Consider the following 27525-nt stretch of genomic DNA (forward strand, 5'->3'; position numbering starts at 1 on the left):
GCTGACGCAGCGGGTTCTTTTACAATAGAACCGGCCTCTCTGGCAAATCAGACCGCGTCCCAAACTGCAACTTTGGACATATTTGCCACCCTGATTGGGGTTATGGGAAGTATGCAACATGGACTCCAAAGGAACAGTTGGATAACCTCCAGCACAGCAACAAAAGGCTCTTTGGTCCAAACTGATCCTGCAATTATTGCTGACAACTTTAATGCTGCAATGGGCTATCCGCTCATGTCATTAAATAACGCACTGCGGTGAAAGAGTCTGAGTTTTGGGCAGATTGTTTGCTTGATGTATCGACAATCCGTTACATATTCGGGGCAACGTTGATCTATTGCTTCGCTCTGGGTTTCCTGTCGTGTCATTTCTAAACCCGTTGCACAGGTGCTCTCGTTTCCCCGATTTGAAAGGGATCACAGAGGTCTTTGATGCCTACACACTACACACACACACACACATACACACACGCACAACCCTTGGCACAGAGGCCCCCACACGTGTTTACCATAGAGATGACCTCAGTACGACAGGAATGCACCATGTATTAGTAGAACAACACTCGCTAAGACGGTGAGATGGATCTCGCTCTGGTCTCCTGCGGTTGGGTTTTTAAAGAAGCCGCTGTGTGTGCCGGTCTGGTCGTGGGACTTCCCACGGGACAGCTGATGTGGCCTGCAGCAGAGAATCGCGTGAGGCATCATTATCATCAGACGGAGCTGTTTGGTTGCCTGTCTGACCAGAATCGAAGGCTAAAATGGTCAAACTATGACAGTCTGCCCCATTTTTTAATTATTTAAAATAACTACAATATTACAAATGTATTTCGTGGAGATTCAGCAAACGTTTGCGTTTATAAATTGCTTAACCAGATATCTACCTAATTTAGATACATTATGTCTCAACCTTTTGGTACTTAGCGATTTCCCCATAGCAGAGATATACTATCTCAGGTGAGCAGTTAGGCCCCATAATGTATTTAGCTTCGAACATATTTAATCTATTTAGAAGATGCATAATACCCTTTGCAATAAATTCTGGTTAAAGCTTCACAGATAATCACTGATGCTATTTTGCTGTGTGATTCTCACATTGACATTCAAAATCTTCCATCACAAAGTTGTAGGTGACAGCAAGTTGCCTACAACTCTGCAGTGCAGGCTGTATTGAAATTAGTTCTGAAAAGCATTGATTTTGGGGAGATAAATCCAAAAGAAGGAAGCCTTAAATATAGACGTTGTTGCACTGGAATTCTATTTAAGTAAAAAGAAAATGTTAATAACAAACTACTTTCAGGAAGTGGCAAACCTCCAATTCCTCCATTCTTTAACTCGGTCCTACAGCTTTATCGGCCAGTGTTGGACTGGGAAAATGAATGATTCGATGAGTTTTCGGTGTGCAGTCGAGAGTGTAATTGTGTTAAATGATCCAGTACGTTTCTTTTGTGTCAGACCCACGGAGCTTTGTGTTAATCCCCACATCCACTGGAGATGGAAGCAATTGCGAGGTTTACCTACTCATCAAAAGAGACCTGGTGAACTTTACTGCAGTGACGTTTGAAACCAACCTGGCTCTCGGGGCTCGTTGTTTGACGCTCTGTTCTCTTAATGGCCCGATGGTGTTCAAGTTTTAAGTTCTCCATTGCAGTCGAGCCTCTTTGCTTTTCTGTTGAGATCCTAATGATGACAGTGGTGCACCGCTGTATTGAGCATTTTATTTAGATTTAGTGTTGCCGACGCGCCTTCCTTTCATCCCGTCCGTCTCCATCTAAGTGGTTTATTTCCTCGCGAGTGCCAGAAGGAAGGAGCCGCTTCCCACTCGATGTAAATCGTTAATCCATCATGATTGTGATAGACTTGGTACTGATTAATGGAGCGGAGCCCTTTGGTAATTTGATTACTGCATTAGGGACACGAGCCCGCGCACATGCGCACAAATGCAGCTCCCAGCCGTTGTTCTTCTGCATGCTTCCTAATTGAATCAGCAGTAGATTGACCCTGAAGCAGCCCGACGTTTTCAACTGTGGCGTCCCATAAAATTCTCAGGGGTATTTTGGCTTCCTACGAAGACATCTGTTGCTGTTGTAATGTTTCGGAAGCTGGTCATTTAGGCACGGCGTCTTTTCAGGAGCTTATGCCTCCATGGAACACTTAAAACACTGTCTCTGCTGACTCATTGCGTTAAATAATTTAAAATGATTTAAATAGAAAGTTGCTGAAATGGTTATCCATGTTTTGTTCTGCCAATATTATGGCAAAGACCTTACATGTTTTACCTTTTTTTTTACTGGCTGTTGTACTGGCTGAGGATCTCTCTGTGCCCTTCCATTGGTGTCGACGTGGCTCTAAATCACCCCATTAATCTGTTTTTCTCTGCGGATGTCTGGCCCAGGCTGTTTTCCATTAGGAGAAATGTGTGTGTGTGTGTGTGTACATGCTGAGGATTTTCAATGAGGGGTGCACTGACAGGCGTGATTCCTCAGAAAGGACCTCGGAGGGTTATTCACCTGCAACTTGTTGAAGTTAAGCCCGCTGCCACACCTCTGCTTAGATAAGTGGGTTTTCAGACTCGGGGCACGGATGAGGTTGTGCGTGCGTGCGTGCTCAGCCCACCCAGTGCTTTAACTCGTTGGGAATCGGGATCCATTCATCCTGGAGGTATTTTCAGTCTTAATGAAACCCCTGAGACCAGTTAAACCCAGCTCAGCATTTGTAGCACCGATGCGCAAACACATGCACTGTTACTACACAACAATAGATTCTGATTTGTCAATCTGTGCTTTGAAAGCTTTGAAAGATTTCAGTGTGTTTTAAAGAAACATCAAACCTGGGGTCCGTCGTTCTTCGCTCTTCGCTGAAATACTTGTACTGACGGTGAAAACTCCTCCAGCCTCTGGCTGCATCCTAATCCATTTGTTGTCTTCCCTGGTCTCCTCAGAGATCCGCGCTCAGTTGGTGGAACAGCAGAAATGTATGGACCAGCAGACGGAGATGAGGGTACAGCTGCTGCAGGACCTCCAGGATTTCTTCAGGAAGAAGGCAGAGATTGAGATGGAGTACTCCAGAAACCTGGAGAAGCTGGCCGAACGCTTCATGGCCAAGACGCGCAGCACCAAGGATCACCAGCAGTACAAGTGAGGAGACGCTGCCTCCGGTGCTCAGTTTGTTTAGGATGTCATCCAGGCTGCTGGCTCACTATGTCACATCCACATCTTTGTTTATCAAAACCAAAACATTTCTGTATTATTACAAGGTATTTGTCTGCGTTTTGATGAAACAAAGACTTGAATTTAGTCTCATAGACCTCATTTCATACCCTGACCGAGGTACATTTGGGAAAGAGATGCTGACTGATTGTAGGACGTTGGTGTCCCTCCCCCCCAACACCCCTCGCCTCGTATCTCCATGGTGCATCTGGTGCTGCCCGTATGACTCAGTAGGAGTCGGCTCATGGGAAAGGCAGGCATTAGCATATTGTCTGAGCTGGGACTGAAAATAAAACCTACGTTTGTCCTCGCCGTCTGCAAATAGCCCCGTGCGCCCCGTCTGCAGCTCCGATGGCTCTAGCAGCTGTGTGTAGCTGGTGGGACTCATGGCGTGATACACAGTCTGGTCGCTTCATTCAAAGAGTAAACATTTGGAAGGGGCCAAAGAGCATATTTCTTCAGTAAATAAAAGATGCCTGAATAACATTAAAAACCTTCCTGTGGGTTTAAAAAAAATAATTTGGCCTATATTTTTATACTCTCATGAACGGCACTCTCACAGTAAGGTGAGAGTGCCTCGTTACTGACGCTCCGCTGAGATCAAAGGATCAGGGAAGCTTTTAATTAGAAGGCGAGCGGCGTCTCGGCTCCCCTGTGAACACGGCGACCTCACCCCAGCCGGCAGAATGTCACTTGAAGAAACTGCATAAAAGCAACAAAAAAATAAAAAGCAGAACGGGCTAGACGTCCGTTCTGTGCCGTCCGTATTCTCTGCGTTGTTGGCGTTGGACGGACTGGTTTGCGGGCGTTTCTTCTCTGTTGCCCAAAGCCAGTCTTCAAATGACGGGTCCGTGAGCCAGAGCTGCAGAATGCTAAAGCCGCATTAATATCAGCGGCTAAACCTGTGGATGATAAATCCACAATGCATTCAGACGGAGGCTGCTGTCGTTTGCTGTGAGCGGCGCTGCATTTTTTTACAGATCTTGTTTACACGGCCGGTGAGAGACGACGTCCTTGTGACTTTCTCAAAGTGTCGAGTATGTTTGTAGATGTTGAAGCGTTGCTTTAGCTCACTGCCGAGGAGAGGAATCCATTCTGCTATGTGAAAGTAACTGTTGTTGAGCTGCACTTGGAATATTAAGAGTAGATCAACAAACTGATTTGTATGTAGAGTAATGGATGTGAAACTAGTCTGTCGACTTGACATTTGCCACATTCACTGCAGGTTATTCTGCCAAACCCAACTTTAACGGATGCAAACACAATTGACCTTTTTCTTTGGCATCAGAATTTCATATGACTTTTTAAGTGTTATGTGGAGCAATGGGAAAAAAAACTATGAAGAGTCCCAAATTGTCATAAGATAGATAATCAGGCATTAAGAGGTTGAGTCAGAAGATTGTAAAGCACGCGCTGTTCAACGTGTCCGTGTGAGCTGGTGATAAAGGCTGTTTGAGCTCCATAGCATCCAGGATGTCGGCCAACGCTGTGGATGCATCTGTGGGTTTGGACGTAAATGGCCGTAAGGAAAAGGTTCACTTCTACTGGCCTCTTCCTAGTTACTTGCAGTGAGGAAAGAAAAAGACAGAACCACGTCTCGGTGTCCAGGCCGCAGCGGCAGGCCGCGGAAGAGCCACTGGTTCCGCTCTGCCGTGTTCGATTGTGTTTGCACAACACACAAACAAAGGCATACATGTGGGAAAATACGATCACCCGTCTCTCTCTTTTCCTTGAAAAAAAACAAACACATGCACACAACCAAATACCGTACTATGCAAAGTTTGTCTAGGGAGAGACTTTGAGATGTTGAGCAATTTAATCATTCTCTGTATCTGTAGTGCGATAATCTTAAATGACAGCCTTTTTTTATCCAGAATTCCGCATCTTGTTGAAGGACTTTCTATCTTAGTTTGAAGATAAAGAGTCTGTAGAACGTACTGCGGCTGCAAACTGTAGATATTGCCAGACGTCACAATGAATAAAGTTGACTGAGGTCAAAAAACACTTATTTTGGTTATTCACCAAACTACTTGATTAGAATTATCAGAGGGTTCGACACCGCGCCGCTTGCTTTTCTATTTCAAACCTGAATCTTTCTTGGAGGGATGTGATCACTTTTGTACTTGAATGCCACTTGCGCGCGGCAGCAATGAAAGCCCCCCACGAGATGCATTATTGAGCGATTTTATCGGTCGGGAACTAGAGGACTTTGCCATTTTGCCTTCAATTGCTGATAAGGGCTCTTGTTTCAGTGGCCTGCATGCTGAAGTGGTGATTATCCTTCTATTATCAGCATCCTGCCGCCGAAAGAGATTGCAAGTATGTTAACGTTGAACCCCGCCTCCCGCCCGCCTGTCTGTCCTGGACATTAGTTTCTTTTCCTACCTGTGTTTTAGCCCCCGGGGGTCCCGCCGGTCTGTCTGTGAGTCCGTCTGACCCAGTTCCTCCCCCGGCTGAGAGGGAAGTGATGACATTGGGAGATTTTCCTGTCATTGAGAGGAGTAAACAACTCCCAGAGGTTGTTGTCGGTCCCCTCCCCTCGTTTTATGTTGTGTCCTCTCTTCACAGCAGAGCCCCCCAATTTGTTTTAAGTCTCGTCACAGTGTTTTCACTTGAAACCTGGGTTTCTAAACACAACCGCAGTGCGCAGCTTCCACGCACTGTTTGTGAAATGATTTCTGTTCTTTTCTGCTTTTGTTTTTGCTGCTTCGAAACTCCAGTGTGGAGTAGTGAGGACGCTGAGTTTAAACGTAGTGCTGCATGGCTCTGCAAACTAACTTTTGTGAGGGGCGAGCACAGGCCAGTCTGCATATGGTTCCTGCAGGACTTGACCCCAAACCCACCTTGACACCTCTCCATGATAAACACACACTCGTATGTTCAGTTGTGCTGTTTACAGACGGGAGGAATGTTATAGGTTAACCCAGAGGAAGTCCGCCTGCAGGCCAGAGCTCATGCAGGGACCCAGCTTGCTCCGGCCTGGACAATGTCCTACAGTTCGCTTGGCAGCAACCGGCACACAGCACAGGAAACGGCTCTCGCTCCACTATTTCATTTCCTTTTCTCTTCTTTTCTTTGGACCGAGGTCTCACCTTTCCCCTTTTTCCTGTGACGTCTCTTCTCTTTCTGGCCTGTCGTCTGCAGACACATTTTGCACATATTTCTACTTTTCAACTTAAAAAACTTCATGGCTCATCCAACTTTATTCATCCAAGTGTATTTAAAGCCTGTGGCACACTCTTTGCTGGTGGATGGAAGTGAGCTAGACTCAAGCACTGCGAGATCAGTGCCCCAGAAATGTCACTGGTGATGTATTTCCAACCAAACTGCGTAGTTCGTGTTGTATATGGAGAACTTTTCCAGGCCAGAACCAGCGGTATGTGGGACATTTAACACCATGGGATGACTTATCCCACCTGTGCTTTAGTATCAGGTCCAGGTGCACTTGTGGACCTCCTGTAATTTGAGAGATGTTGAAATGCATCGACACAAACCTTAAACGGGTACCGATGAACATCTCCGCTTTTCCGTCTGTGTATGTTGTTGTTTATTCATGAAACGCACAGGCCAGAAAATGCTGTCATTAAAACGTTCCACACAACCAATTCCCTCCTACACAGAATTCTTGATAACATTTAATATTTAGGAAATGACACAGACACATGTTCCACGCGGATCTCTTGACAGCTGATGTGACAGCCAATTGTTTCCCTGTTTTTATTTAGAAAGGACCAGAACTTGCTGTCTCCGGTCAACTGTTGGTACCTGCTGCTGAACCAGGTGAGGAGGGAGAGTAAGGACCACGCAACGCTGAGTGACATCTACCTCAACAACGTCATCATGAGGTTCATGCAGATCAGTGAGGACTCCACACGGCTACTAAAGAAGGTGAGCGGGATTCCCAGAGAGCTAAATATGATTTTTAGGATTCTATTTATTTATTTATTTATTGTCTGTTTCCCTGTTGCCACCAGAACTAATGTAATCTAATATAACTACAATGGAGGACTTTGACAATAAATTACAATTACAATACATTAACATGTTTAAAAAGGAACTAATTGAAACATGAAAAAGGGATAGCAGTGAAATGAAGTCATTATGAACAATCAATTAACACCTCTGGACTCAGTTGGTGGGATGAGGGCTAATATGACGTATTCCTGCAAATGTATTTGAATTCCAGGGAACCAAAAATAAAGCAAACGGACTGAAAAAAATTAATTTGAAATAATGTATAATGACACATACAATTGTGAAAAATGTAACTATTTGGAAATGTGCAGTGTAACAGAGCGTACATCGTACCTTTGCTAAATTCTAAACATTGCTGCGTTTCCAGCATTTCTTCACCTACGGACACCTCATTTCACTCTGGTCTGACGTGAATTATGTTCAGCACTCACGTTTGATATATATATGCCCCAAAAGTCTCATTTAACTGCCTCTGCTTCCCCCAGCATTGTACTGATATTTGACCCCTATTAGAAAAGGTCTGCTGTGACTTTTCTTTAATCAACAAATAAACAGAACTTTGAACTCTCCACTAACACAATCCAGATTTTTCATGGGGGTCAAACTGTGCGGCCGTGTCCCCAACCACTCTTTCACTTCCACTCCACCCCTTTAATTTCACAACGAAGTATATTTAGTTGCATGACATGCAGACGTACAGTATGGGAGCTTTTAGTTTGATGAGATGGAGCTCTATTGGCCTGCTGTGGTTTAGAATTGTGAATTAGAGCGGAGGAACCACCACAGATTCAGATCGGAATGCCTCCACTCTCCCGTCTGAGGACTGCGGCTTCATGGCTGAAACCGGGCCTCCGCTCGCTTTTTTCACCACAAAGACGACAACTCCCTAAAAGATTGGGAGCTCCTCTGCTGCGGAAGTCACATAAGCCCACCGCAGGCCTAAATTACAAAGTGGCTTTTCTTCAGAGGAGCGCCGTTGCGTCAGTTAAACTTTTTCTATCTCTGGTCCGCCTCTCTTCATGTTTTATTTTTACTCAACTCAACTGCAAACCCAGACCATGCCAATTCAAAAGGTGAAAGTGTGTGTCTCTTTTTTTCGTTCTCAGAGTGATTAACGTCTCTTAATGGTTGTGGTTTCATCTGATTGTATGGGGGCGTGGTCTTTAAATACTCGCCCACACACCCCCGGAGCACAAACGGGAAGCTGCTGCGGTCATCCCCGTTTGCTAGCGTTTAAAGGCTTATGGTTTCATACCAGACTGTGTAATACAAGACATTGATCCACTTGCTTACATGTGCCTCTCATTGCATCACACGCTTTGATGATCGGAATGATTGATTCCCGCAGATGCTGATTTACCTGTTTTCGTAATCAAAAACGCATCGTGGAACGCTCACAATTCGGTGGGTATTGTACTTCCCAAACAGACCCATCCTATCATCGCTCCATCTGGATCATCTTTGCTTTGGAATCTGCAGCGTCTAGCCCGTTCTGCTTTTTTTTTTTTTGTTGCTTTTATGCAGTTTCTTCAAGTGACATTCTGCCGGCTGGGGTGAGGTCGCCGTGTTCACAGGGGAGCCGAGACGCCGCTCGCCTTCTAATTAAAAGCTTCCCTGATCCTTTGATCTCAGCGGAGCGTCAGTAACGAGGCACAAACAGAGAAGTCCGTCCACCCCCCCCACCCCACCTCTTCATGTTACGTGGGCTTCCACTCCGCTTCGTGGAGACAGCTGTACTGTTGTCATCCTACCAGCACATCAAAGCCCTGTGTTTGTACTTCAGTGTGTGTTCAGGTCTCATGCTGTGAGGTGGAACCAGCAGTCGAGTAGCCCTGGTGTCAACATCCTCCGGTTGACTCGTTTGGCATGTGCATTTATTTATTCAGTGCTGCACTGTGATCACTCTTCAAAAACAAGCCACAGCCACAAGTTCTTTTAGATACACCCCATTTTAGTTTTTCCTTTTAGTTTTTTTTTACATTGTAGACCCTCTCTGTCTTTATGCTTGGACAGATCTTGTATTTTACATTACATTACATTACATTACATTACATGTCATTTAGCGGACGCTTTTATCCAAAGCGACGTACAATAAGTGCATTCAACCATAGGGTACAAACTCAGGAGAACAAGAAACAAGAAAGTGCAATTTCCTCAAATAAGCCAATTTACAATTTGCTATAGATGAGTGACGTTACAAGTACAATTTAAGTGCTACAATTTGTTAGTCTTTAGTCGAGGTAGAGTCTGAAGAGAAGTGTGTCTTTAGTTTGCGGCGGAAGATGTGAAGGCTCTCTGCCTGAAGGCTTTACATGTAGGCAAGGCAAGGCAATTTTATTTGTATAGCGCTTTTCATACACAAGGCAGACTGCTTCACATCATAACATTTCATACAATAAAGTGCAATAAAATGCAGGAATTAAAAGACAATTAAAAACAGCAAATAAAATTATAAATTAAAATCTTATTTAAATTGTTTAATTAAAAGCAGAGGTTAAAAGTGCAATGTAGGTAAAAATTTAGCAGAAGGCGAAGCTGAACATAAAAGCTTTCAGTCTTGTTTTAAACGTGGTCAGAGTTGGGGCAAGTCTTAAATCTTCAGGAAGTTTAGTCCAGCTGTTTGCTGCATAGTAACTAAATGATGCTTTCCCATGATTTGTATTTACTCTGGGAATTGTGGTGGAAATTTGTGGATTTAGCCCATGTGAGAAATCAAAAGTATCTTGAGCTTGCTTTGTGATTAAGTATTTATTACTAACTAGAATATTAGGAAAAAGATAAAGAATACAGAAATCATCAGCACAAGTCGTAAGCACAGACAGAAGTCAAATGACTACAATTCAGCTGAAAAGGGACAGATGTTCCTTCCCCCAAAAGGAGCAGGAAGATCTGACAAAGTCAAAGAGGAGAACAGGAGGTTTTATACACTTAGGGGGGTTTGTGCTGCCTCAGGACAGCCCACCCCTCAAGAGGAATGTGGGAAAAGTAGCAGATGATGTAGGGGTGACCCTGTGACCCTCCCTTTATGGACCCAGACAATCAACAACATCTAAAAGGTCAGTCAGGGCACGTATGTTTTCATCTGTGTCTTATCTCACCCTGAACTGCCTTAAGTCACCGGCTCACATCAAAGGTCACATTCCTGAGAGCCTCACCCCACGCAGGCTCAACAATTTTCCCCCAACATCCCTCTCTTTTTGTCATTTTTGACAATCAGGAATCAACTTAAGAAACTCTAAACAACAACCAAAACGAAATTAAGAAAGAAAATTAAACAACAAAAAAAACTCTTAGAGCATACATCAGTGGTGTAAATTCACGAAGATTCAGAACATCACATCATTAACTTCTAAGTACTTTGAAAACTCTTGCTAAACATTAACACCATACATGCTGTCTAGTTACACACAATCCTCACACTCATCATCACTGTCAGAGCTATCCAGATATGGTGTATGGATATGGAGTCCATTTCTGAACCGGACACCGTATAGTAGTACTTGTGTGTTCAACTGATACATGAGTACTAACAACCTTCCTTACAAGAGCTTTAAAACAGTTACAATTAGGGTTATAACAATTACAGACAGATTGATGCCCCCTAATTCCCATAGCAGTTCCTTGAAGAGAGAAGGTCCCTATGATCCAACAAATGCCTGTATTTCCCCAAACGGATTCCAGTCGTGGTCGTGCAATTCCTTACTGCCCCGTTCTGTGTCTGCCACCACATCATAAACTGATGATGTTGCATCGGAGATGTAAGCGCAACATACAGTATGAATCGCTTTGCATACCAAGCCTTGTGCAGCCACAACGAGGTCCAGAGCCATCCTATTTTGTAGTACCATGTGTTTGATGTAATTTACTACAGTCACTCGTACCTAGAGAGGAACTACCTAGGAAGTGATAACGTTGGTTAAGGGATGGACCGGAATCTAACCAACATCACTTTAATATTATTAAATTAATACCTATAATTAATTAATTAATATCTATAGGTCTATTTTCATGATTGAACCGCTTAACTGCAAAACGTACAACTTCCCCCTTTTCACCTTCATAGGCAACTGTGCTTTGCGCTGTTGTCGCCGTATGCGATGGAGGAGTGTAACAGTCTTCATCATTACTCACAAATCGATGAGATAGCTCAGGCCACCCCATGACATCCCAGTCGGCTTCCGTGAATGAAACAGGAACCAGCGTAGGTGCTCTAGATGAAATGGGCATATGCTGACATATCCAACAATTAGACATTCCTTTTGTTAGCAAAATCCTTCATAATAGTCAACGCAATATTATCATGCTTGTACGGTGGTGTACGGTTTGGAAGTTCTTAACGTTAGGCTTACTTGCACGCATACTGCCAATCTAGCCGAGTGAAATGGGCTGGTTCTGTTGTACAGTCTGCAGGTTGAGCGCACCAGAACGGTATTCCCCACTCGTGTCATATTTAGGGCTTAGAGTCACCGTGCAAGTGTCGTTTGTCTGAGTCCTAAAATCCTCCTAGTCCAGGACTGACCAGCGACCTAAGTGCGGCGAGCTCAGCCGTGACATGTGAACTTTACAACCCTCCTTCTCAGTCCCCCCTCTCGGACAATTGAGAGAGATCAACCCTCGCCTCCAAGTTGCTTTGGTGGGGGCTGTTCTGGCCTGCAGGAGGTCAGGGCCTGTGGTTTAACGGCCTCGTAAATGATTTCAGGTGGTACTGTTTTAGGCTGTGTCTCGCTGACAGGCTGGTAAGTTCTTTTGCACGTCTCCCTCCAGTTGCTGGAGCCAGTGTGGGCTGGTATCTCCTGACACGATCGTGGTTTACTGCACCGGAATGGTGGATCTTCTAAACCAAATCTTCCGTGCACCCACACAGTACATATTCTTCTCCCAACCCGGCAACACACCCAATTTCATTTACGTGACTTTCTATTTTAACCCATGCATCATGTTCGATTGTGTAGAGCAAACACTCTGTCTCGTCGCATTGTTTTGCTGGACAGTGGAAACTTCCTGAAATTCTCTATTGGAGAGGTGGAGAAGGCTGGAATCCGTGATGTTCACATAAGGAGGTTGTAGTTCATTGATCGTGAGGGAAATCAGCACAAATGTTGCCAGCGTCAGTGATATGCACATGTTCATTCTCAGGCTCCAACCATGCTTCCTGAGTGTTCTTTGGCGCTGGAGATCTGTCTTTTATCGCTGTTCTCCGGGTGGCTGCCGTCCCTGCCGTCTCTGCCATCTCTGCTGGGCCCGTTGGTGTCTTGCAACACTGCAGTGGGGGAGGGCTCTCCACCCTGCAACCCCTTAACCGGAACCAGATGGATGTGCTCCTTCGCCTCCTGGATCCGGGATGCGTTTGCAGTGGCTGGCGTGGACCCACGTCGCTTTCCCTTCCACCTTACTGCCGTCTCCGTGGTCAGGGGTACTTGGAAGGGCCCTGTGTAGCGTCTCTGCTTCCAGTGCTTCCTCCAGTGATCCTTAATGAGGACCCAGTCTCCTGGTTTCAGGTGGTGCTGTAGCTGTGGATGGAAGCGCCGCTTACACCTCTCCGTGCAGTGCTGAGAGTGAAGGGGAGAGGTTAGCACAATATCTCAGCATGCTCATTTATAGCAGTGCACATCCCCCCTTTGCCCACGTGATCTTTTCCGTGAGACAACTTAGCATAAATGTGGAAGAGAGCACGTGGCAAACAGGGCCTACTGTCCGGCCCTGTGTAGATTCCGCCCTCAAGAATGTCACCAGATCGTTTCCACAGGGAACGCTCCTGTGCACCGGCAAGAGGCTGAAGTGCGGAAAGATCGGCATAAGGACTAGGATCGGTCGGTGTGGAAAGCATGTGAGCCAGGGGGAAAAGGAAGCCCTGTGAGGCTGCCTTCTTCGCAGCCGCATCCGCGCCCCTGTTTCCTACAGATACAGGGTCAAGAGAAGAGGTGTGAGCTTCACGTTTAATGACTGCAATGGCTCTGGGTAGTAAAATGGCATCCAGAAAAGCCAACACAAGGGTATGATGTGCAATAGGCTTGCCAGATGACGTAAGAAACCCCCTGTGTCTCTAAAGGGCTCCGCACCAAAAGAATAACGTGAATCAGTGAAGATGTTAACTGTCTTACCTTCAGCTGCCTTACCTGCCTCGGCAAGTGCAATCAACTCTACCGCCTGTGCTGAGAAGTGTGAAGGAAGCCTGCCACTAACAAGTGTGCTGTGTGATGTAACCACTGAAAACCCAACCTGACCGCTGCCCGTGTCTGGTGAGTGAGAAGCGGAGCCGTCTACAAACAGCTCAAGATCTGCATTGGGAAGAGGTGTGTCCAACAGATCAGGCCTTGGTATGCATGTCTGCTGCAAGACTTCGACACAGTCATGAAGCTCTCTGTCATCTGCAGTTGGAAGAAGTGTAGATGGGTTAAGGACATTGCATCGTTTGACAATTACGTTATATTGTAGGATACCTGAACCATCTCTGAGCAGAGAGGTGAGAAGTCTTCTGGGCATATAAGATATGAGAGACAGTAAGAGGGACCATAAGTGGGACATCACAGAAGCCCACAATGTCACATGATGCTAAAATGTCTCTCTCAGCTGCTGCCACTGCTCGCAAACAGAGAGGAAGACCCGAAGCAACAGGGTCAAGTTTTGAGGAGAAGTAGGCAACAGGCCTAAGTTGTCCTCCATGAAGATGACACAAAACTGATGTCATGTAACAGTCCTTCTGGTCTATGAAGTGAGTCTACGGTAAGTCAGGTCTCAGCAGGCCCAGAGTCGGGGCCTGTGATAAGGAAGTCTTTAAGTCCTGAAAAGCCTTTTCAGCTTCAGTAGTCCAAGTCAGTTTGTCATGCGCGCTGAGGCCTTTACCGTGGACCATGAACGAGAGAGGTGCCTCTCTTTCTGAATAATTAGGGATCCACTGTCTACAGTATGAAGTCATCCCCAAAAAACTCATCATTCGTTTTTTTGTTTTTGTTTTTTGTTTTTGGTACCAATTGAATTGCCCCAATACGTTTGGGAGAGAGGGATTTTGCCCTCAGCTGTGATCACATGTCCCAGATAAGTCACTTGCTCTAGAGCAAATTTAAGTTTTTCGTAGGCAAGCCTTATTTCCGTTCTCTGCCAAATGTTTAAGTAGCGAAATTGTATCAATTTTACAAGCCTCCTTTGATGGGCTGCAAATCATCATATCAGCCACATAATTTAGATGGGCCGACCCTGCAGGGAGTTATAAATTATGTAGATGTTCCTAAGCGCTTCTGTGGAATACACCTGACTTTCGTGGTTACCCACTGGACAACCTATCCATTTATAGCCGCGCCCAATAAAGAAATAAAACAAACCAACTTATGTCTTCTTGTTTGGGAGGCTATACAAGTCTGCGTGTTATGTGCATTCCTCAACGAGCTCTACTGTTCTGTGTACACTTACTCGTGTGATCAACGTAGTGCGATCTACATTACCACTAGCGCTATACTCTTCATGAGGATCCTCTGCACCCGGTCTGAACTTTAGGCCGAGACGCTGTTGCAACCATGGACCAAGATCCTGTATCCCAGTGAGATGGTTTAGCCAATGAAATGTAGAGTAAAATCAAGGAACACCTTCTTTTTTTTCTTTGGGAAGGAGAGAGAGATACAGACACCGCAGCAGCCTCCTCTGACCAATACACATACTTCAACCATAATCTCTCTTTCTCCAACTTTTGGTCATGCTGTACCTCCGCATACCTTCTATCTCGCCCTGTGCTTACACAGGATGTGCAATGTAATGACTGTTCATGCATGTAATCTTCTACCGTGTGTGTATGCGCAATTTTTACATGGTCATGAGTAATTAATGCATCAAGGTATGCCAGTAGTTTTCATCCATATACATATAGGAGGGTTTTTGGACTGTAGTTAAACATCTAAAATAATTACAATTTAGTCTTTTTTTTTCTTCTTTTTTTCGTGTGTGCCATCTGATGTTGAGCTCAAACACAATGCCAAATGCTCTTGAGTCAACTACAAGTGTTACCGGATAGCAAGAAATCGTCAACGTTAATTATGGGAATTTCTGAATATAACTCGACATGCAATCTAAGATGTGTGTGTGTGCAGTTGTGTTAGCTATTTGTTCCGTTTATGAGTGTGTGTAGGGTGTGTTACTTTCTCCTCCGTGATGGGGTGCTCCGTCTCTGGGGTCCGCCCCTCCCTCTGCCTTCCTCAGTCAGACGTGTGATGTGTCTCATCCTCATGTGCTCAGGACACTCTGCTCGCCAATGTCCTTGTTGTCCACAATTGTAACACACGTTTGGATCATAACTCCCGTAAGTCCGATCTGCCTCTGCCACGATCTCTTCCATAACCTCTTCCTCTTCCACGTTGGCCTTGGGCAAATTGTTGGCACTGCAAGCACGTAAACATTGCATACTGAGCCTGTTCAAAACCTTTTAGTTTGTCCTCTTTCTTGTGTAACTCATCTTCAGCGTGTTCAGCGTGCTGAAGGATGTCTGCAAGAGCACAGGTTTTCCAGGTTACACATGATCTCTTCACCATCCGTATAAGCTCAGGTCTCATTCTGCTTGTAAAATGTTCTTTCAGATGGACTTCATATGGCATCAGGGGCTGTGCCTCCATTGGATCAGGTCGCTTAAGGCCACTGTGGGTGTCAAAAGCTGTCGTCAGGCGTGCCAGGAAGGAGCTGCATGTTTCTTGTGGCCCTTGTGTCATAGAGGTGACGGTGGGGAGGTTCAGTCTCAGAGGAAATTGTTCTTTTACCAACACAATGAGAGCATCTACAGCACTTCTAATGTCCACATCTGTGCCGTGCTCACAATCAGGATCTTTAAGGCGAGCAGCCATTCTTGTGGTGTTGAACACACTCTGAACCTTGTGATAGTCATGTGTCAGAAGTCTGCACATCAGACGCCGCAGCTCTGACATGCTAGGATGGTATTTTCTGACAAATGGCTGAAAATCAGTCTCCAACTTAGCAAGATTGTCCTTAGGACTGCAGACGTGGCTCATTGCCTTGGTCACATTGGCATCTGACCAGGGTCTGAGAACCAGCATCGGCCCTTGCGCCCCCTCGACTGGAAAAGAAGCTGCAGGATCGAACGACGTCTCTTTTTTTTTTTTTTTTTTTGAGCAAGGCCCACCTTTGTTGAGCCTGCGAGCGGGTCACAGTAGGTGAAAAGGTCGTCTGGCTGGTGTTTGAGGTTGAATCTGGCTTCCCTCCTGGTGGGCTGTTGTCAAGCCGAGGAAAGTTTGCTTGTGCTGCTTCCTGCTGAGGAGACTGTGGGCTCATGAAGGCGGGAGCTGGAGGAGCAGTGAGGGGAGGGGGGGGAGTCCAGATCCGTGTCCACCAATCTCCTCAGGAACTCATTAAAACAAGGATAAAGTGTTTTTGGGTTAGAAGGGGTACACATTTCAGAACTTTTTGTAGGATCTTTGGTCTTTAATGAATTAAATGCTACCAACCTCTGTCTCTCCCTTCTCTCCGACTCATACTTCCACATCTTGAAAGCTTCCCAATCTGCCTTACATACCACATTCTTTTTCTGCTTTCTTCTCGACAGGCCTGCATGCTGAGCTGCATCGTTCTTCTCCTTCCCCCCCAGTTGCAATTCCAACTGTTCCAAATGATTCTTACTCAAACTCCCCTTTGAAGGAAACCCCAATTCAACCCATTTTTGTATTTGATTCAAACTGCCAGGATAACGCTCTGACATAAATTTACACAATAGTGGCAGGATATTAGTCTCATGGTTATCACCCGTCTCCCCTTTACTCTGAACACTACCCATTTAGCTATCTGTATCTGTATACAAGGAGTGTACGCGCCTATAAAGGTGCGCACAAACGGAGAAATACCACATGCATAACTAAGGCAAGTCAGTGACCGTTGCTTTCTCTGGTCACTCAGTCTACTGCATCGATCCAAAGTCGCGCCTGTGAACTTCAGACACAGGATGTTGCAACCTTGTGACGAATACTACAGGTGACCCAGACACGTCTGTCTACAACACACTCGTTGTGAGATAGGCCTAAAACCCTTTTGTCATGACTCTGTCTGCCTTAAAAATAATTTTGATTTCTCACCGCGTGTTGTTCGTTTCTTTTCTTGAACTGGATGGATCGGCAATCCGGGTCTCGTCGGGACGGCAGCTTCTCACCCTCAGGGAGGAATCACCTATACTAAATGGCCTTCTGTCCGTCCGTCAGAGTCCAGATCACGCGTCCATCCCATCCTCGTCGCCAAGTTTGTGGTGGAAATTTGTGGATTTAGCCCATGTGAGAAATCAAAAGTATCTTGAGCTTGCTTTGTGATTAAGTATTCATTACTAACTAGAATATAGGAAAAAGATAAAGAATACAGAAATCATCAGCACAAGTCGTAAGCACAGACAGGAGTCAAGTGACTACAATTCAGCTGAAAAGGGACAGATGTTCCTTCCCCCAAAAGGAGCAGGAAGATCTGACAAAGTCAAAGAGGAGAACAGGAGGTTTTATACACTTAGGGGGGTTTGTGCTGCCTCAGGACAGGACAGCCCACCCCTCAAGAGGAATGTGGGAAAAGTAGCAGATGATGTAGGGGTGACCCTGTGACCCTCCCTTTATGGACCCAGACAATCAACAACATCTAAAAGGTCAGTCAGGGCACGTATGTTTTCATCTGTGTCTTATCTCACCCTGAACTGCCTTAAGTCACCGGCTCACATCAAAGGTCACATTCCTGAGAGCCTCACCCCACGCAGGCTCAACAATTTTCCCCCAACAGGAATCACTAACAGATTGGTGTCAGAAGATCTTAGTGATCTTGAAGGCTTATGTAGTGGAAGCATATCAGTGATATACTTTGGCCCTAAACCATGTAGTGATTTATATGTGAGCAGTAGGATTTTTAAATTAATTCTCTGACATACTGGGAGCCAATGTAAGGATTTAAGAATTGGTGTAATGTGCTCACATTTTTTGGTCTTTGTTAGAACTCTAGCAGCAGCGTTCTGAACAAGCTGGAGCTGCCTGACAGTTTTTTTTGGGAGACCTGCAAGGAGACCATTACAATTGTCTAGCCTACTGGTTATAAAGGCATGTACAAGTGTTTCTAAGTCTTGAGCTGACATGACCCCTCTAAGTCGTGCTACATTTTTGAGGTGGTAGCCGATTTTGTTACTGATTTGATGTGACTCTCCAAGTGTAAATCTGAATCCATAATAACCCCCAGATTTCTGGCTTTATTTGATGTTTTCAGGGACAGAGAGTGAAGGTGTTGGGTTACTTTAAACCTTTCTTTTTTAGCACCAAATACAATGATCTCAGTTTTGTCTTCATTTAGTTGTAGGAAATTTTGACACATCCAGTCTTTGATTTGCTCAATGCACTGGCACAGAAGATCTATGGGGCGATAGTCGTTTGGTGATAGCGCTACATAGATTTGGGTGTCATCAGCGTAGCAATGGTGGTCAATTTTATTTTTTTGCATGATTTGTCCTAATGGGAGCATGTAGATGTTGAATAAAGTCGGCCCTAAGATTGAACCTTGGGGGATTCCACGCGTTACGTTGGTTGTTTCTGATACGAAGTCACCAATGGAAACAAAATAGTTCCTGTCTTGTAGATATGACCTGAACCAGCTTAAGACTGTGCCTGAGAGCCCCACCCAGTTTTCCAACCTGTCCAAAAGTATTGAGTGGTCGACAGTATCAAATGCAGCACTGAGGTCTAATATCATTAATATTGAAGTTTTGCCAGAGTCTGTGTTAAGACGGATGTCATTTACAACTTTAATAAGGGCCGTCTCGGTGCTATGAAGAGGTCAAAATCCTGACTGGAAGTTGTCGTGGCAGCCAGTTGAAGCGAGGAAGTGATTAAGTTGTTGTAGGACAACTTTCTCAATTATTTTACTTATGAAAGGTAGATTTGTAGTTGTTGATAATAGAGGCATCTAGGCTCCTCTTTTTTAGGAGAGGTTTAATAACTGCAGTTTTGAAAGCTTTTGGGAAATGGCCTGTCTGAATAGAGTTATTAACTATTTGCAATACGTCTGTTGCTAGGCAGTCAAAAACATTCTTATAGAAGTTGGTAGGTAGAGCATCAAGACAGCAGGTGGATGGTTTTAAATTTGTCACCGTTTCCACTAGAGTTTGAGAGTCTATGGCATTAAAGCGTGTCATCATTGCTGTGTTACTTTTGCCTAAATAGGGTGGCTCATTTTTGTTTGAGATATTAATGGCGCGTCTGATGCCTTCAATTTTATCAGTATAAAAGAACGCAAACTCGTTACATTTGATGTGTGGAATGGAGTTCAGGTGGTATTTGTGTCGGGGGGTTGGTCAGTCTGTCAACAGTTTCAAATAGGGTTTTTGCCTTATTAGTGTTGTTGTTAATGATGTTGGAGAAGAATGTTTCCCTAGCACTTTTTAAGTCTAAATTGTAGGCCCGGAGGCGCTCTTTATAGATGTCATGGTGAATATGAAGTTTTGTATTCCGCCAGATTTGTTCAGCCTTCCTGCACTCTCTTCTCTGGGCTGTTACAACAGCAGCTTTTCTCCAGGGTGCCTTTTGCTTACTAGAACTGTATTCAGTTATTATTCATACAGCGGGCTACTTGTTTTGGTCATGGAGTCCCGTTCTGTGGCTGCAGCTACGAGGTGGAGATCCCAAAGCTTGAGGCAGTTTGGAACTTTTCTCAGCCAAAGCTTGTGCTTGCTTCAGTTTCAGGGTGCAGCTATTGTGCCTGCAGACCCCCCATCCCCAATGGCATGACTTGCCTGAAAAGAACAGAGCCATTTTTTATGTTCTTAGTGACAGTTGTGCTTCTCCTACCATAAAAAGCCTAAATGTCTATTAAAAGGCATAACACACATTTATTTATGATTTTTTAACTTGATGCATTAACGTGCAACGGACGTATTCTCTTCTCACTCCTTTGTAAATACAACTTTATTTCCCAAATCGTTAAACTATATTCAGCCATTTAAATGCTTGTTTTTATGAAATGCATCAGCTAACCCTTTACTGTTTTACGGGTCTCCTCTCCGGGGACGTTTCATCCTCCTGATGGGGTTGGAATACAGATGGCGTGATCTTTTCAATGAATTAGCCCGAACTAGAAACCCCCCGCCCTGATGCCATCAAATAATCGAGCTACATGGCATTTAGTGAAAGGCCCCCAATGCATGTCAGGGTTTCTGGGAGGGGCGGGGGGAGAATCACTTTGTGTAATTTGAGGTATAGTGTGTGTGTGTGTGTGTGTGTGTGTGTGTGTGTGTGTGTTGCTGCATTACATTGAGAGTTTGAGAAGACGTTAGGTGTGTGTGATGGGAGTCACGTTATGAGCGACACAATGAAGGAACGACCCTGAACTCGGGACCAGATCAAACCGCAAATCACCAAATTCCAGAGATTTTTGCGTAGTTCCCTTGTCTGAACTCCCCAACACGCCGGTGTTTGCCTTTTGCCAAGTTTGGCGTTCAAAGCTGGTTATCCAGGCTTACAGGCTGTTTGCTCTCTAAAGCGGCAATGCGGCAAACCAGGTAGCGGTTGGGAAGACGTTGCCCACCAGACAGGTCACGCAGCAGGCCGCCCTCATTTCAGACAGCAGCCCAGCAGCCAAGAGGCTAATCCTCTTTGCTGTCTATTCATATTCTCAGACCGATTTACCTGTGAAGAACAAGAGTGCGTGCGTGCATGCGACCTCTTACCTGTTGGCAACACTTCAGAAGCCTCGTGCGAGAGGCGGCATTGGTGACTCCTACGCAGTCCAACGTGTAGGGTCTTATTGCCTTGAACAACTGCGTGCATGCAGTGTGACAAAGACATGCGTTTGAGTTGGAGAAGTTGGCATACTGGACCCTGCAGGTTCTACAAAGTTGGACTTCTCACACATTGCTTTTGCCACAGGTTGCATGAAGCAACACCTCTGAAATCTAGGGTTGGGTCTGGCAACTGTACTCAATAAATGTCCTCAATAAATGTATGCCAGCTAGCTTGCTCTGCTTATTGCGTAAAACCCGTTTGTGTGCACACATGCCGGACACCATTAAAACCGACTCATTGAAATCTCACTCCAGCTCTATTGGTCATTTTAACCCCCCCACACTGCATCAGAGGTTCATCGTCACTCCGTCTATCTCACCACACCGGGTGGTTCAATACCCCCACAGAACCCTCTTACAGCCTCTGCCTGGGTGCGGCTCCCAGAATGAGATCTGTCTAAGGATAAGTGGGTTAGAGAAAGTAACATCATCCAGCCTAAGCCTTGTGGCACGGCTGATTGAGTTAACATATTCAGGGGGAAAATCTTTCACGTTGAGACGTACAAACCAGATAATGCGTTGAACACATGGACGGTGAAACTCGAGCTGCGTTCGATGGAAAAGCCGCTCTGACGCTGAAACCACTTTCAGTCAGCGACCTCGTATTTGACACAGTATGATAAATCCACTGTTTTGTATTGTACCATTCAAACCCGGGTCAATGTCTGTCCATAATCTGAATAAAACGTAATATATAGTAACCCTAAAACCTTTAACAGACAAGTTGTTGCTTCCGTGTTTTAGATTAATTCATTGCAGACAGGGATGATCAATAGAGCCACTGTTTCTATTTAAATGGGGTGAAGACTGATAATGGTGTTTTAGGAATGTCTTGTAATGGTCTGATTGTTTGTTCTTTCTTTTTTTTTCAGAGCAAGGAAATAGCCTTTCAGCTGCAGGAAGACTTAATGAAGGTCCTAAATGAGCTGTACACAGTAAGTAATAATGACTGCCCTGTTTCTTTTACTGATGCAGGTATGTTACATGTGGGTGAGACGGGTTTACCTCAGTGAGCCGCTTAACTTCCAGACATTTGTAAGTTAACATCTACTACAGCTCGGAGTCTTAAACCTCTGAGCTTAAAGGTGTTGGAAGGATCAAGTGCTGAACTCGGAAGCAAACCGCGAACTACTGAAGTGATTCCTCAAACTGTACAGGAAGTCTTATCTAATCTCTTATATAGCATTACAAAAAAAGTTAACCGGAAAACTGAGGTATTATGTTCGCGTAACTCATTGTGCTGTCCTGTTTTAATAGCTCTCATCAGCTTAGTTTTCTTGCTCTTCAAAACAAATTCATGCAGGGCCACACACATAATGTTAAGCTTTGGCAGTGACTGCCGACCTTTGAACCCTGAGGATGAATTATTTTGTGGGGAGGGGGGCTAGTTGCTCTCATTTCCTCCCCTGTGTTCAATGCCGTTGCTGTAAGTAGTTCAGTCCGTGTGAAACTCTAAACTGGGGAAATGCAGTTAGAATGATGGATATATAGCTGATTCCACTTTGGTTAATGCCCCGCTAGCCGACTTGCTAAGTTGACATGCAGTTAGCACGGGCGGGTAATAAGGCATTGAGTGGAACGCAGCTCTGTGCGAGTATTACCGAAGTTATACTTCCAGTCGATAGTCGTGCTGCTCCAACACAACAAACGTGTTACTCTGAGCTCAATGCGCGTTACTCACACCACAGTCCACACCACATTTGACCTGGTTTAGCCCCTGTGGGAAGACACATGCGCGATAACACATGCACACATACAATCCGAGTAGCTATTGCATCAGACAGCCGCAGTCCCGAAGTCAACCTCTGCCAATGAAATAACAGGTCTGCTCCGGTTCTAAATACGTCCCTCTAAAGGAAACGGCAAAGTAAACACTGCAGCGGCGGACTCCAGAGCAGTAAGTGAGGCGTACAGGCCCCAAAGGCAGTCACCCATCTCTGAACTGGTTCCAGTTAGGCCAAACCCCACCCAAGGCAGAGGGCTCCAGACAGGTCTGGCTTTGCTTCATTGTTCCACTCGTACAGAAATAACTGAACGATGTTTAGATTCTGGGATGTGCGAGTCGCTATTTGTGCTGAACTTGAGGTCTTGTGCAAACAAGGGACTGTATATATCGGGTTTAAGGCTGTAATTTATTGGTTAGTTTAATTCCAGGTTAAACCCAGATGTCGTATATTGACGCCTTTTTCTGTCATGTATTTTATGTGTTTTTGTTTCCAATTCATTGCTCTGCCAGCTGTTTGTGTGTCTTTCCAGAAGAATGTCACAAGTTAGCTTTTTGTTCCAGTTGACATCGCTGAAACATTTAAAACTTCTTTTTAATAGTTTTATTCTTGCATACACAACACCAGAATTCCATTAGGGGAAATGATGTGCATTCTGTCTAAATACTAAATAAAATCTACACAATTGTTCATTTCAATGCACGTGTTGGCATCATGGACCCAATATTTCTCCCACAGACAATGATTAGTCTGTCCTCAGAGCCCCCACATCTGTCCGGTCCCCCGTCCTCCCCGGTGACCTGAGCCGCTGTTAATGAGACCACAGCTCTCGTGAAGAGCTCATTGTTTGTGTTTGCTCGTCTACCTGCTACTTAACGATTGAGTCACCCTCCCCAATGGTTCCATGTTATGTATGAGTAACGCTGTCTCTGGAGGTCGGTGACTCAAACTGGAGGAAATAGTTCTAATCGGCCGCTCACCATGACGGTAAGGCACTTCCCTTGTGCCGAATAGCTACAGTGTGATGACATAAGAGGCGGAAGCGGTTTTGATTATCTTCCATTATGACCTTCACTAAAAGATTTGTTTCTATTTAAGTTGTATAAGAAGCATATGATTCTGCATGTGAACCAGAAATGAATGCTGATGACGAGAGCCACCAGGGTGCCACATGGGACGGAAATCCTTAAATATCAGCGCATGACGATGAGCTAATCAACTTGCATCAACTGCAACAACGAAGACTGTTTATGATGAATATTTCAACCCTTTTTGTTTGTTTCCAGGTGATGAAGACGTACCACATGTACCACTCGGAGAGCATCAGCGCCGAGAGCAAGCTGAAAGAGGCTGAGAAGCAGGAGGAGAAGCAGATCAGCAGAGGAGAGCAGGTCTTCAGCATCCGGATGGAAGACAAATACCAGAGGCGCAGCTCTGTGAAAAAGATCGAGAAGATGAAAGAGAAGGTACGCCCTTCACACTTAGAATCCAGTTCAGACAATTGCGTTGAAATTTGGTTAATTCGTTTACTTTTTCATCAGGGGTTTTCATTTGGTAGTCTTGAACACAACAAAATGACCGATTGATTGAAAAGAAAGAAAAAACCCTCCACGACTCGCTCAAAGATGTCCTGCTGACCCGAGTACAGCGAAACACACTGAACGCATTGTCGCGGCCAAAGAGCAGGCTTTGTTTTCTCAGAACAGGCCTGCTCTCTGTTGGAACCCTGTGACAAATAATCCAATGGCTTTTTGAACGCCGCCCTTCCTGGGATGTCTCTTGGGTTGTGTTAAAAATATGAACGATTGTTCGGTGTGTCAGAGTCGGCGCCCGTCGGTCAACGGATGGTCACTGTGCAGCAGCCTCGTGTTGCTCTGGTAGTGAGGAAGGGCAGTGTGAAGTTGATGGTATCTGTTTGAACTGTAGCACGCAGGCTGTTTTTAGTTTAGCCTTGTATTTTTTCCGTTCCTCCTCCTTTTTTTTTGTTGCTATTTTTAGACATTATGTAACTAACCTCCATTCTCCATGTAGAGACGTGTACAAAAGCACAAAAATTCTCCACGCATTAAATAAACTTATTGTCGCTCAGTTATTGTTTTTTCTCATTTTACACCTCTCAATTCTCTCAACAGCGCCAAGCCAAGTACACCGAGAACAAGCTGAAGTCCATCAAAGCGCGGAACGAGTACCTCCTGACACTGGAAGCGTCAAACTCCTCCGTTTTCAAATACTACATCCACGACTTGTCGGACCTAATCGATGTGAGTATGTGACATCACGCTTGTGTCCGCCCTGTTGTGGAGGCGTCCTCGCATAAACAGGACACTGACGTTGTTGTCACTTTAGGTAGATTTCATTTCTCTGTGTTCCTCATAGTGGAGACCCATTATTCCTCAGACAGAATTGATTTAAATGCAGAGGAGACACTGGTGACTTTAGGAATCAGGAATCCGGAAACATTTGTTACCATAATATGTCAGACATACAAGGAATTTGACTTGGCGGCAGACAAGTAGTAGTATTTGACAGCAGACAGTACAATGACAACAGTGCACGAGGAATAAAATTAAATATAATGCTATGGGTTAGTAGTATAAGGCTATGGGTTTAAAAATAAAGTAATACAAGTTCAAGTTAAAAAATAAAGTGCACCAGCGAACTGCTGGGCCTGATTTAAAAGTTCTCTGGACAGAATTTACAGTGCAGCACCAAACTAAAGCAGCTTATCCACTTTTGTGATAACTGAAAAACTCTTGACCCTCTTCTTTCCTCACTCCCAGTGCTGTGATTTGGGGTACCATGCCAGCCTGAACCGGGCCCTGCGCACCTACCTGTCGGCCGAATACAACCTGGAGACGTCACGCCACGAGGGTCTCGACATCATAGAGAACGCCGTGGACAGTCTGGACCCGCGGAGTGACCGCCAGAGGTTCATGGAGATGTTCCCCACAGCCTTCTGCCCACCGGCAAAATTTGAGTTCCAGTCTCATATGGGAGACGAGGTACGTAGTAGTTGAGAACACATGGAGCAGCGACGATGAACTGAACTAAACCTCCAAAAATAAGCCATACGCTTATGAGTTTCAAGTTTCGTGGTTTGCTCTGCCTTTGAAGATGAGCCCCGTGACTTGTTTAAACCAGAGGTTACAGGATGTTCCTTCAGAGGGATCCCGATTATTTACGATGTATTTCTATTCTAATTCTATTTCTTCTTTTTTCAGGTGTGTCAGATCTCGGTGCAGCCAGCGATGAATGGAGAGCTCATCCTGAGGTTCCAGCAGCTTCAGTCCCGCCTGGCTACCCTCAAGATAGAGAACGAGGAGGTAACGACGAGCTGACAAAAAAATATTAGATACTGATTTGCTGGTCAGCGGTTACGACCAATCAGCTGTTAAACGGACAATTTTGTCTGATTGATTGGTGCATCTCAATTACACAGGTAATTGTGGCTTGTGGGATTCAGACATGTAAAAACTATTCTCTGCCGCTCCGGCATTGTTTACTGACAAGGAGTTTTGTCACGCTGCTCTTTGTTGATGACGAGAACTTTACAGCTACTAAAAAGTAAAAGTTTACTTCAGCCTGAAGTTACCCAAGGTGAAAAACAAGAAACAGCTGCTGCTGATGTCTGAAGAATCAAAGTGTTCTTTTGTATATCTCCCCCTCCCACACACAGACACACTTTATGCCCTGCAGGTAGCCATCAAACCTCTCTGAAGCCTCCATTTCAGTTCCCATCGGTAGAATTCACTCTCGCTCTTATTTGCACAAATCCGTCCAGTGCTGCTCTGATGCTTCTCTGCCCATTGTTTAGATCTGTCTGCTGCATGCTCGAGTATCACTACATCATTGTTGGTTTGTCGTACAAAGCGGTTGAAATAGCGTGGCTGCTAAAGGGCTGGGTAAAAAGTAAAGAGTAAAATCACGTCCATTAGGTGAACTTTTGATTCACGTGTAAATATTATTTTTCTACATCAGCATGACCTCTTTCCCTCTGCAGCGTTTCCACATCAGTAATTCCTGCTCACATGCTTGAGTCTCTAGACTCTTCCTCCTCTCTGCTTGCATCCTCTTAACATATTCAATCTTCATCTCTTTCTCTTCCTGGGTCTGTTTGTTCTGCAATTGTTTAAATCCCAAATGGCCCATATTGATATTAGTTTAGCTAAACTCAAGACTTAACTGGGTCAATGAGTTAATTATACGCCAGACAGAATGGTCGCTGTGTTGACCCTGTACAGACCGAGGATTTTAAATGACAACGTAAAATGTTTCAAATGTCTTTTCAATAACGTTTTAGGTCATAAGTGTTATTAGAATAAATCAGGACATTTCTGACAGGAAACAACTCTTCTTCTACCCCCGTCTCCCTTTTTGCATCACCAGATCAAGAAGACGTCGGAGGCCACGCTGACCACGATCCAGGACATCGTCACTATCGAGGACTACGACGTGTCCGAGTGTTTCCACCACAGCCGATCAACAGAGTCTGTCAAGTCCACAGTGTCAGAGACGTACCTCAGCAAGCCCAGCATCGCCAAGAGGAGGGCCAACCAGCAGGAGACCGAGCAGTTCTACTTCATGGTGAGTGCAGATGTCCAAGCGAAGAGGAGGCTTTCTCATGGGCATGGGCGTTTTAAAAGGAGAGGACATCTCGTAGTTCTCTTGTCTCATTATATGCTTAAATTCGTTTTACACAACTTTGTCACCAAAATACAGAGATTTTAAACAGCTAAATCTTTGCATGTAAATTTTGTTGGACTCAAAAGTCTGAATCATGCGATGAGCCCCCACATATTTGATCAGCTGGCAGAGGGGAAGGCTAACCGCAATCGTGTTCT

The 27525-nt window shown here is 44.9% G+C and overlaps 1 protein-coding gene across 6 annotated transcripts in view; it reads left to right on the top strand.

Moving 5' to 3' along the window:
- LOC120812568 (SLIT-ROBO Rho GTPase-activating protein 1-like) overlaps positions 1 to 27525 on the top strand; it is a 62267-nt gene that overhangs the window by 17601 nt on the left and 17141 nt on the right. For 5 of the 6 annotated variants that reach the window (XM_078097810.1, XM_040168665.2, XM_040168666.2 and 2 more), the window contains exons 2-9: positions 2938 to 3133; positions 6931 to 7093; positions 21833 to 21895; positions 23971 to 24150; positions 24817 to 24945; positions 25465 to 25686; positions 25906 to 26007; positions 27071 to 27268. In XM_078097810.1, coding sequence (XP_077953936.1) covers positions 2938 to 3133; positions 6931 to 7093; positions 21833 to 21895; positions 23971 to 24150; positions 24817 to 24945; positions 25465 to 25686; positions 25906 to 26007; positions 27071 to 27268 — 1253 coding nt within the window. Of the gene's footprint in view, positions 1 to 2937; positions 3134 to 6930; positions 7094 to 21832; positions 21896 to 22816; positions 22952 to 23970; positions 24151 to 24816; positions 24946 to 25464; positions 25687 to 25905; positions 26008 to 27070; positions 27269 to 27525 lie in introns of those variants that run through there. The other variant, XM_078097811.1, reaches the window with a different exon arrangement.

This window comes from Gasterosteus aculeatus, chromosome Y (assembly GCF_964276395.1).
Source record: "Gasterosteus aculeatus chromosome Y, fGasAcu3.hap1.1, whole genome shotgun sequence".
Classification (NCBI taxonomy): domain Eukaryota; kingdom Metazoa; phylum Chordata; class Actinopteri; order Perciformes; family Gasterosteidae; genus Gasterosteus; species Gasterosteus aculeatus.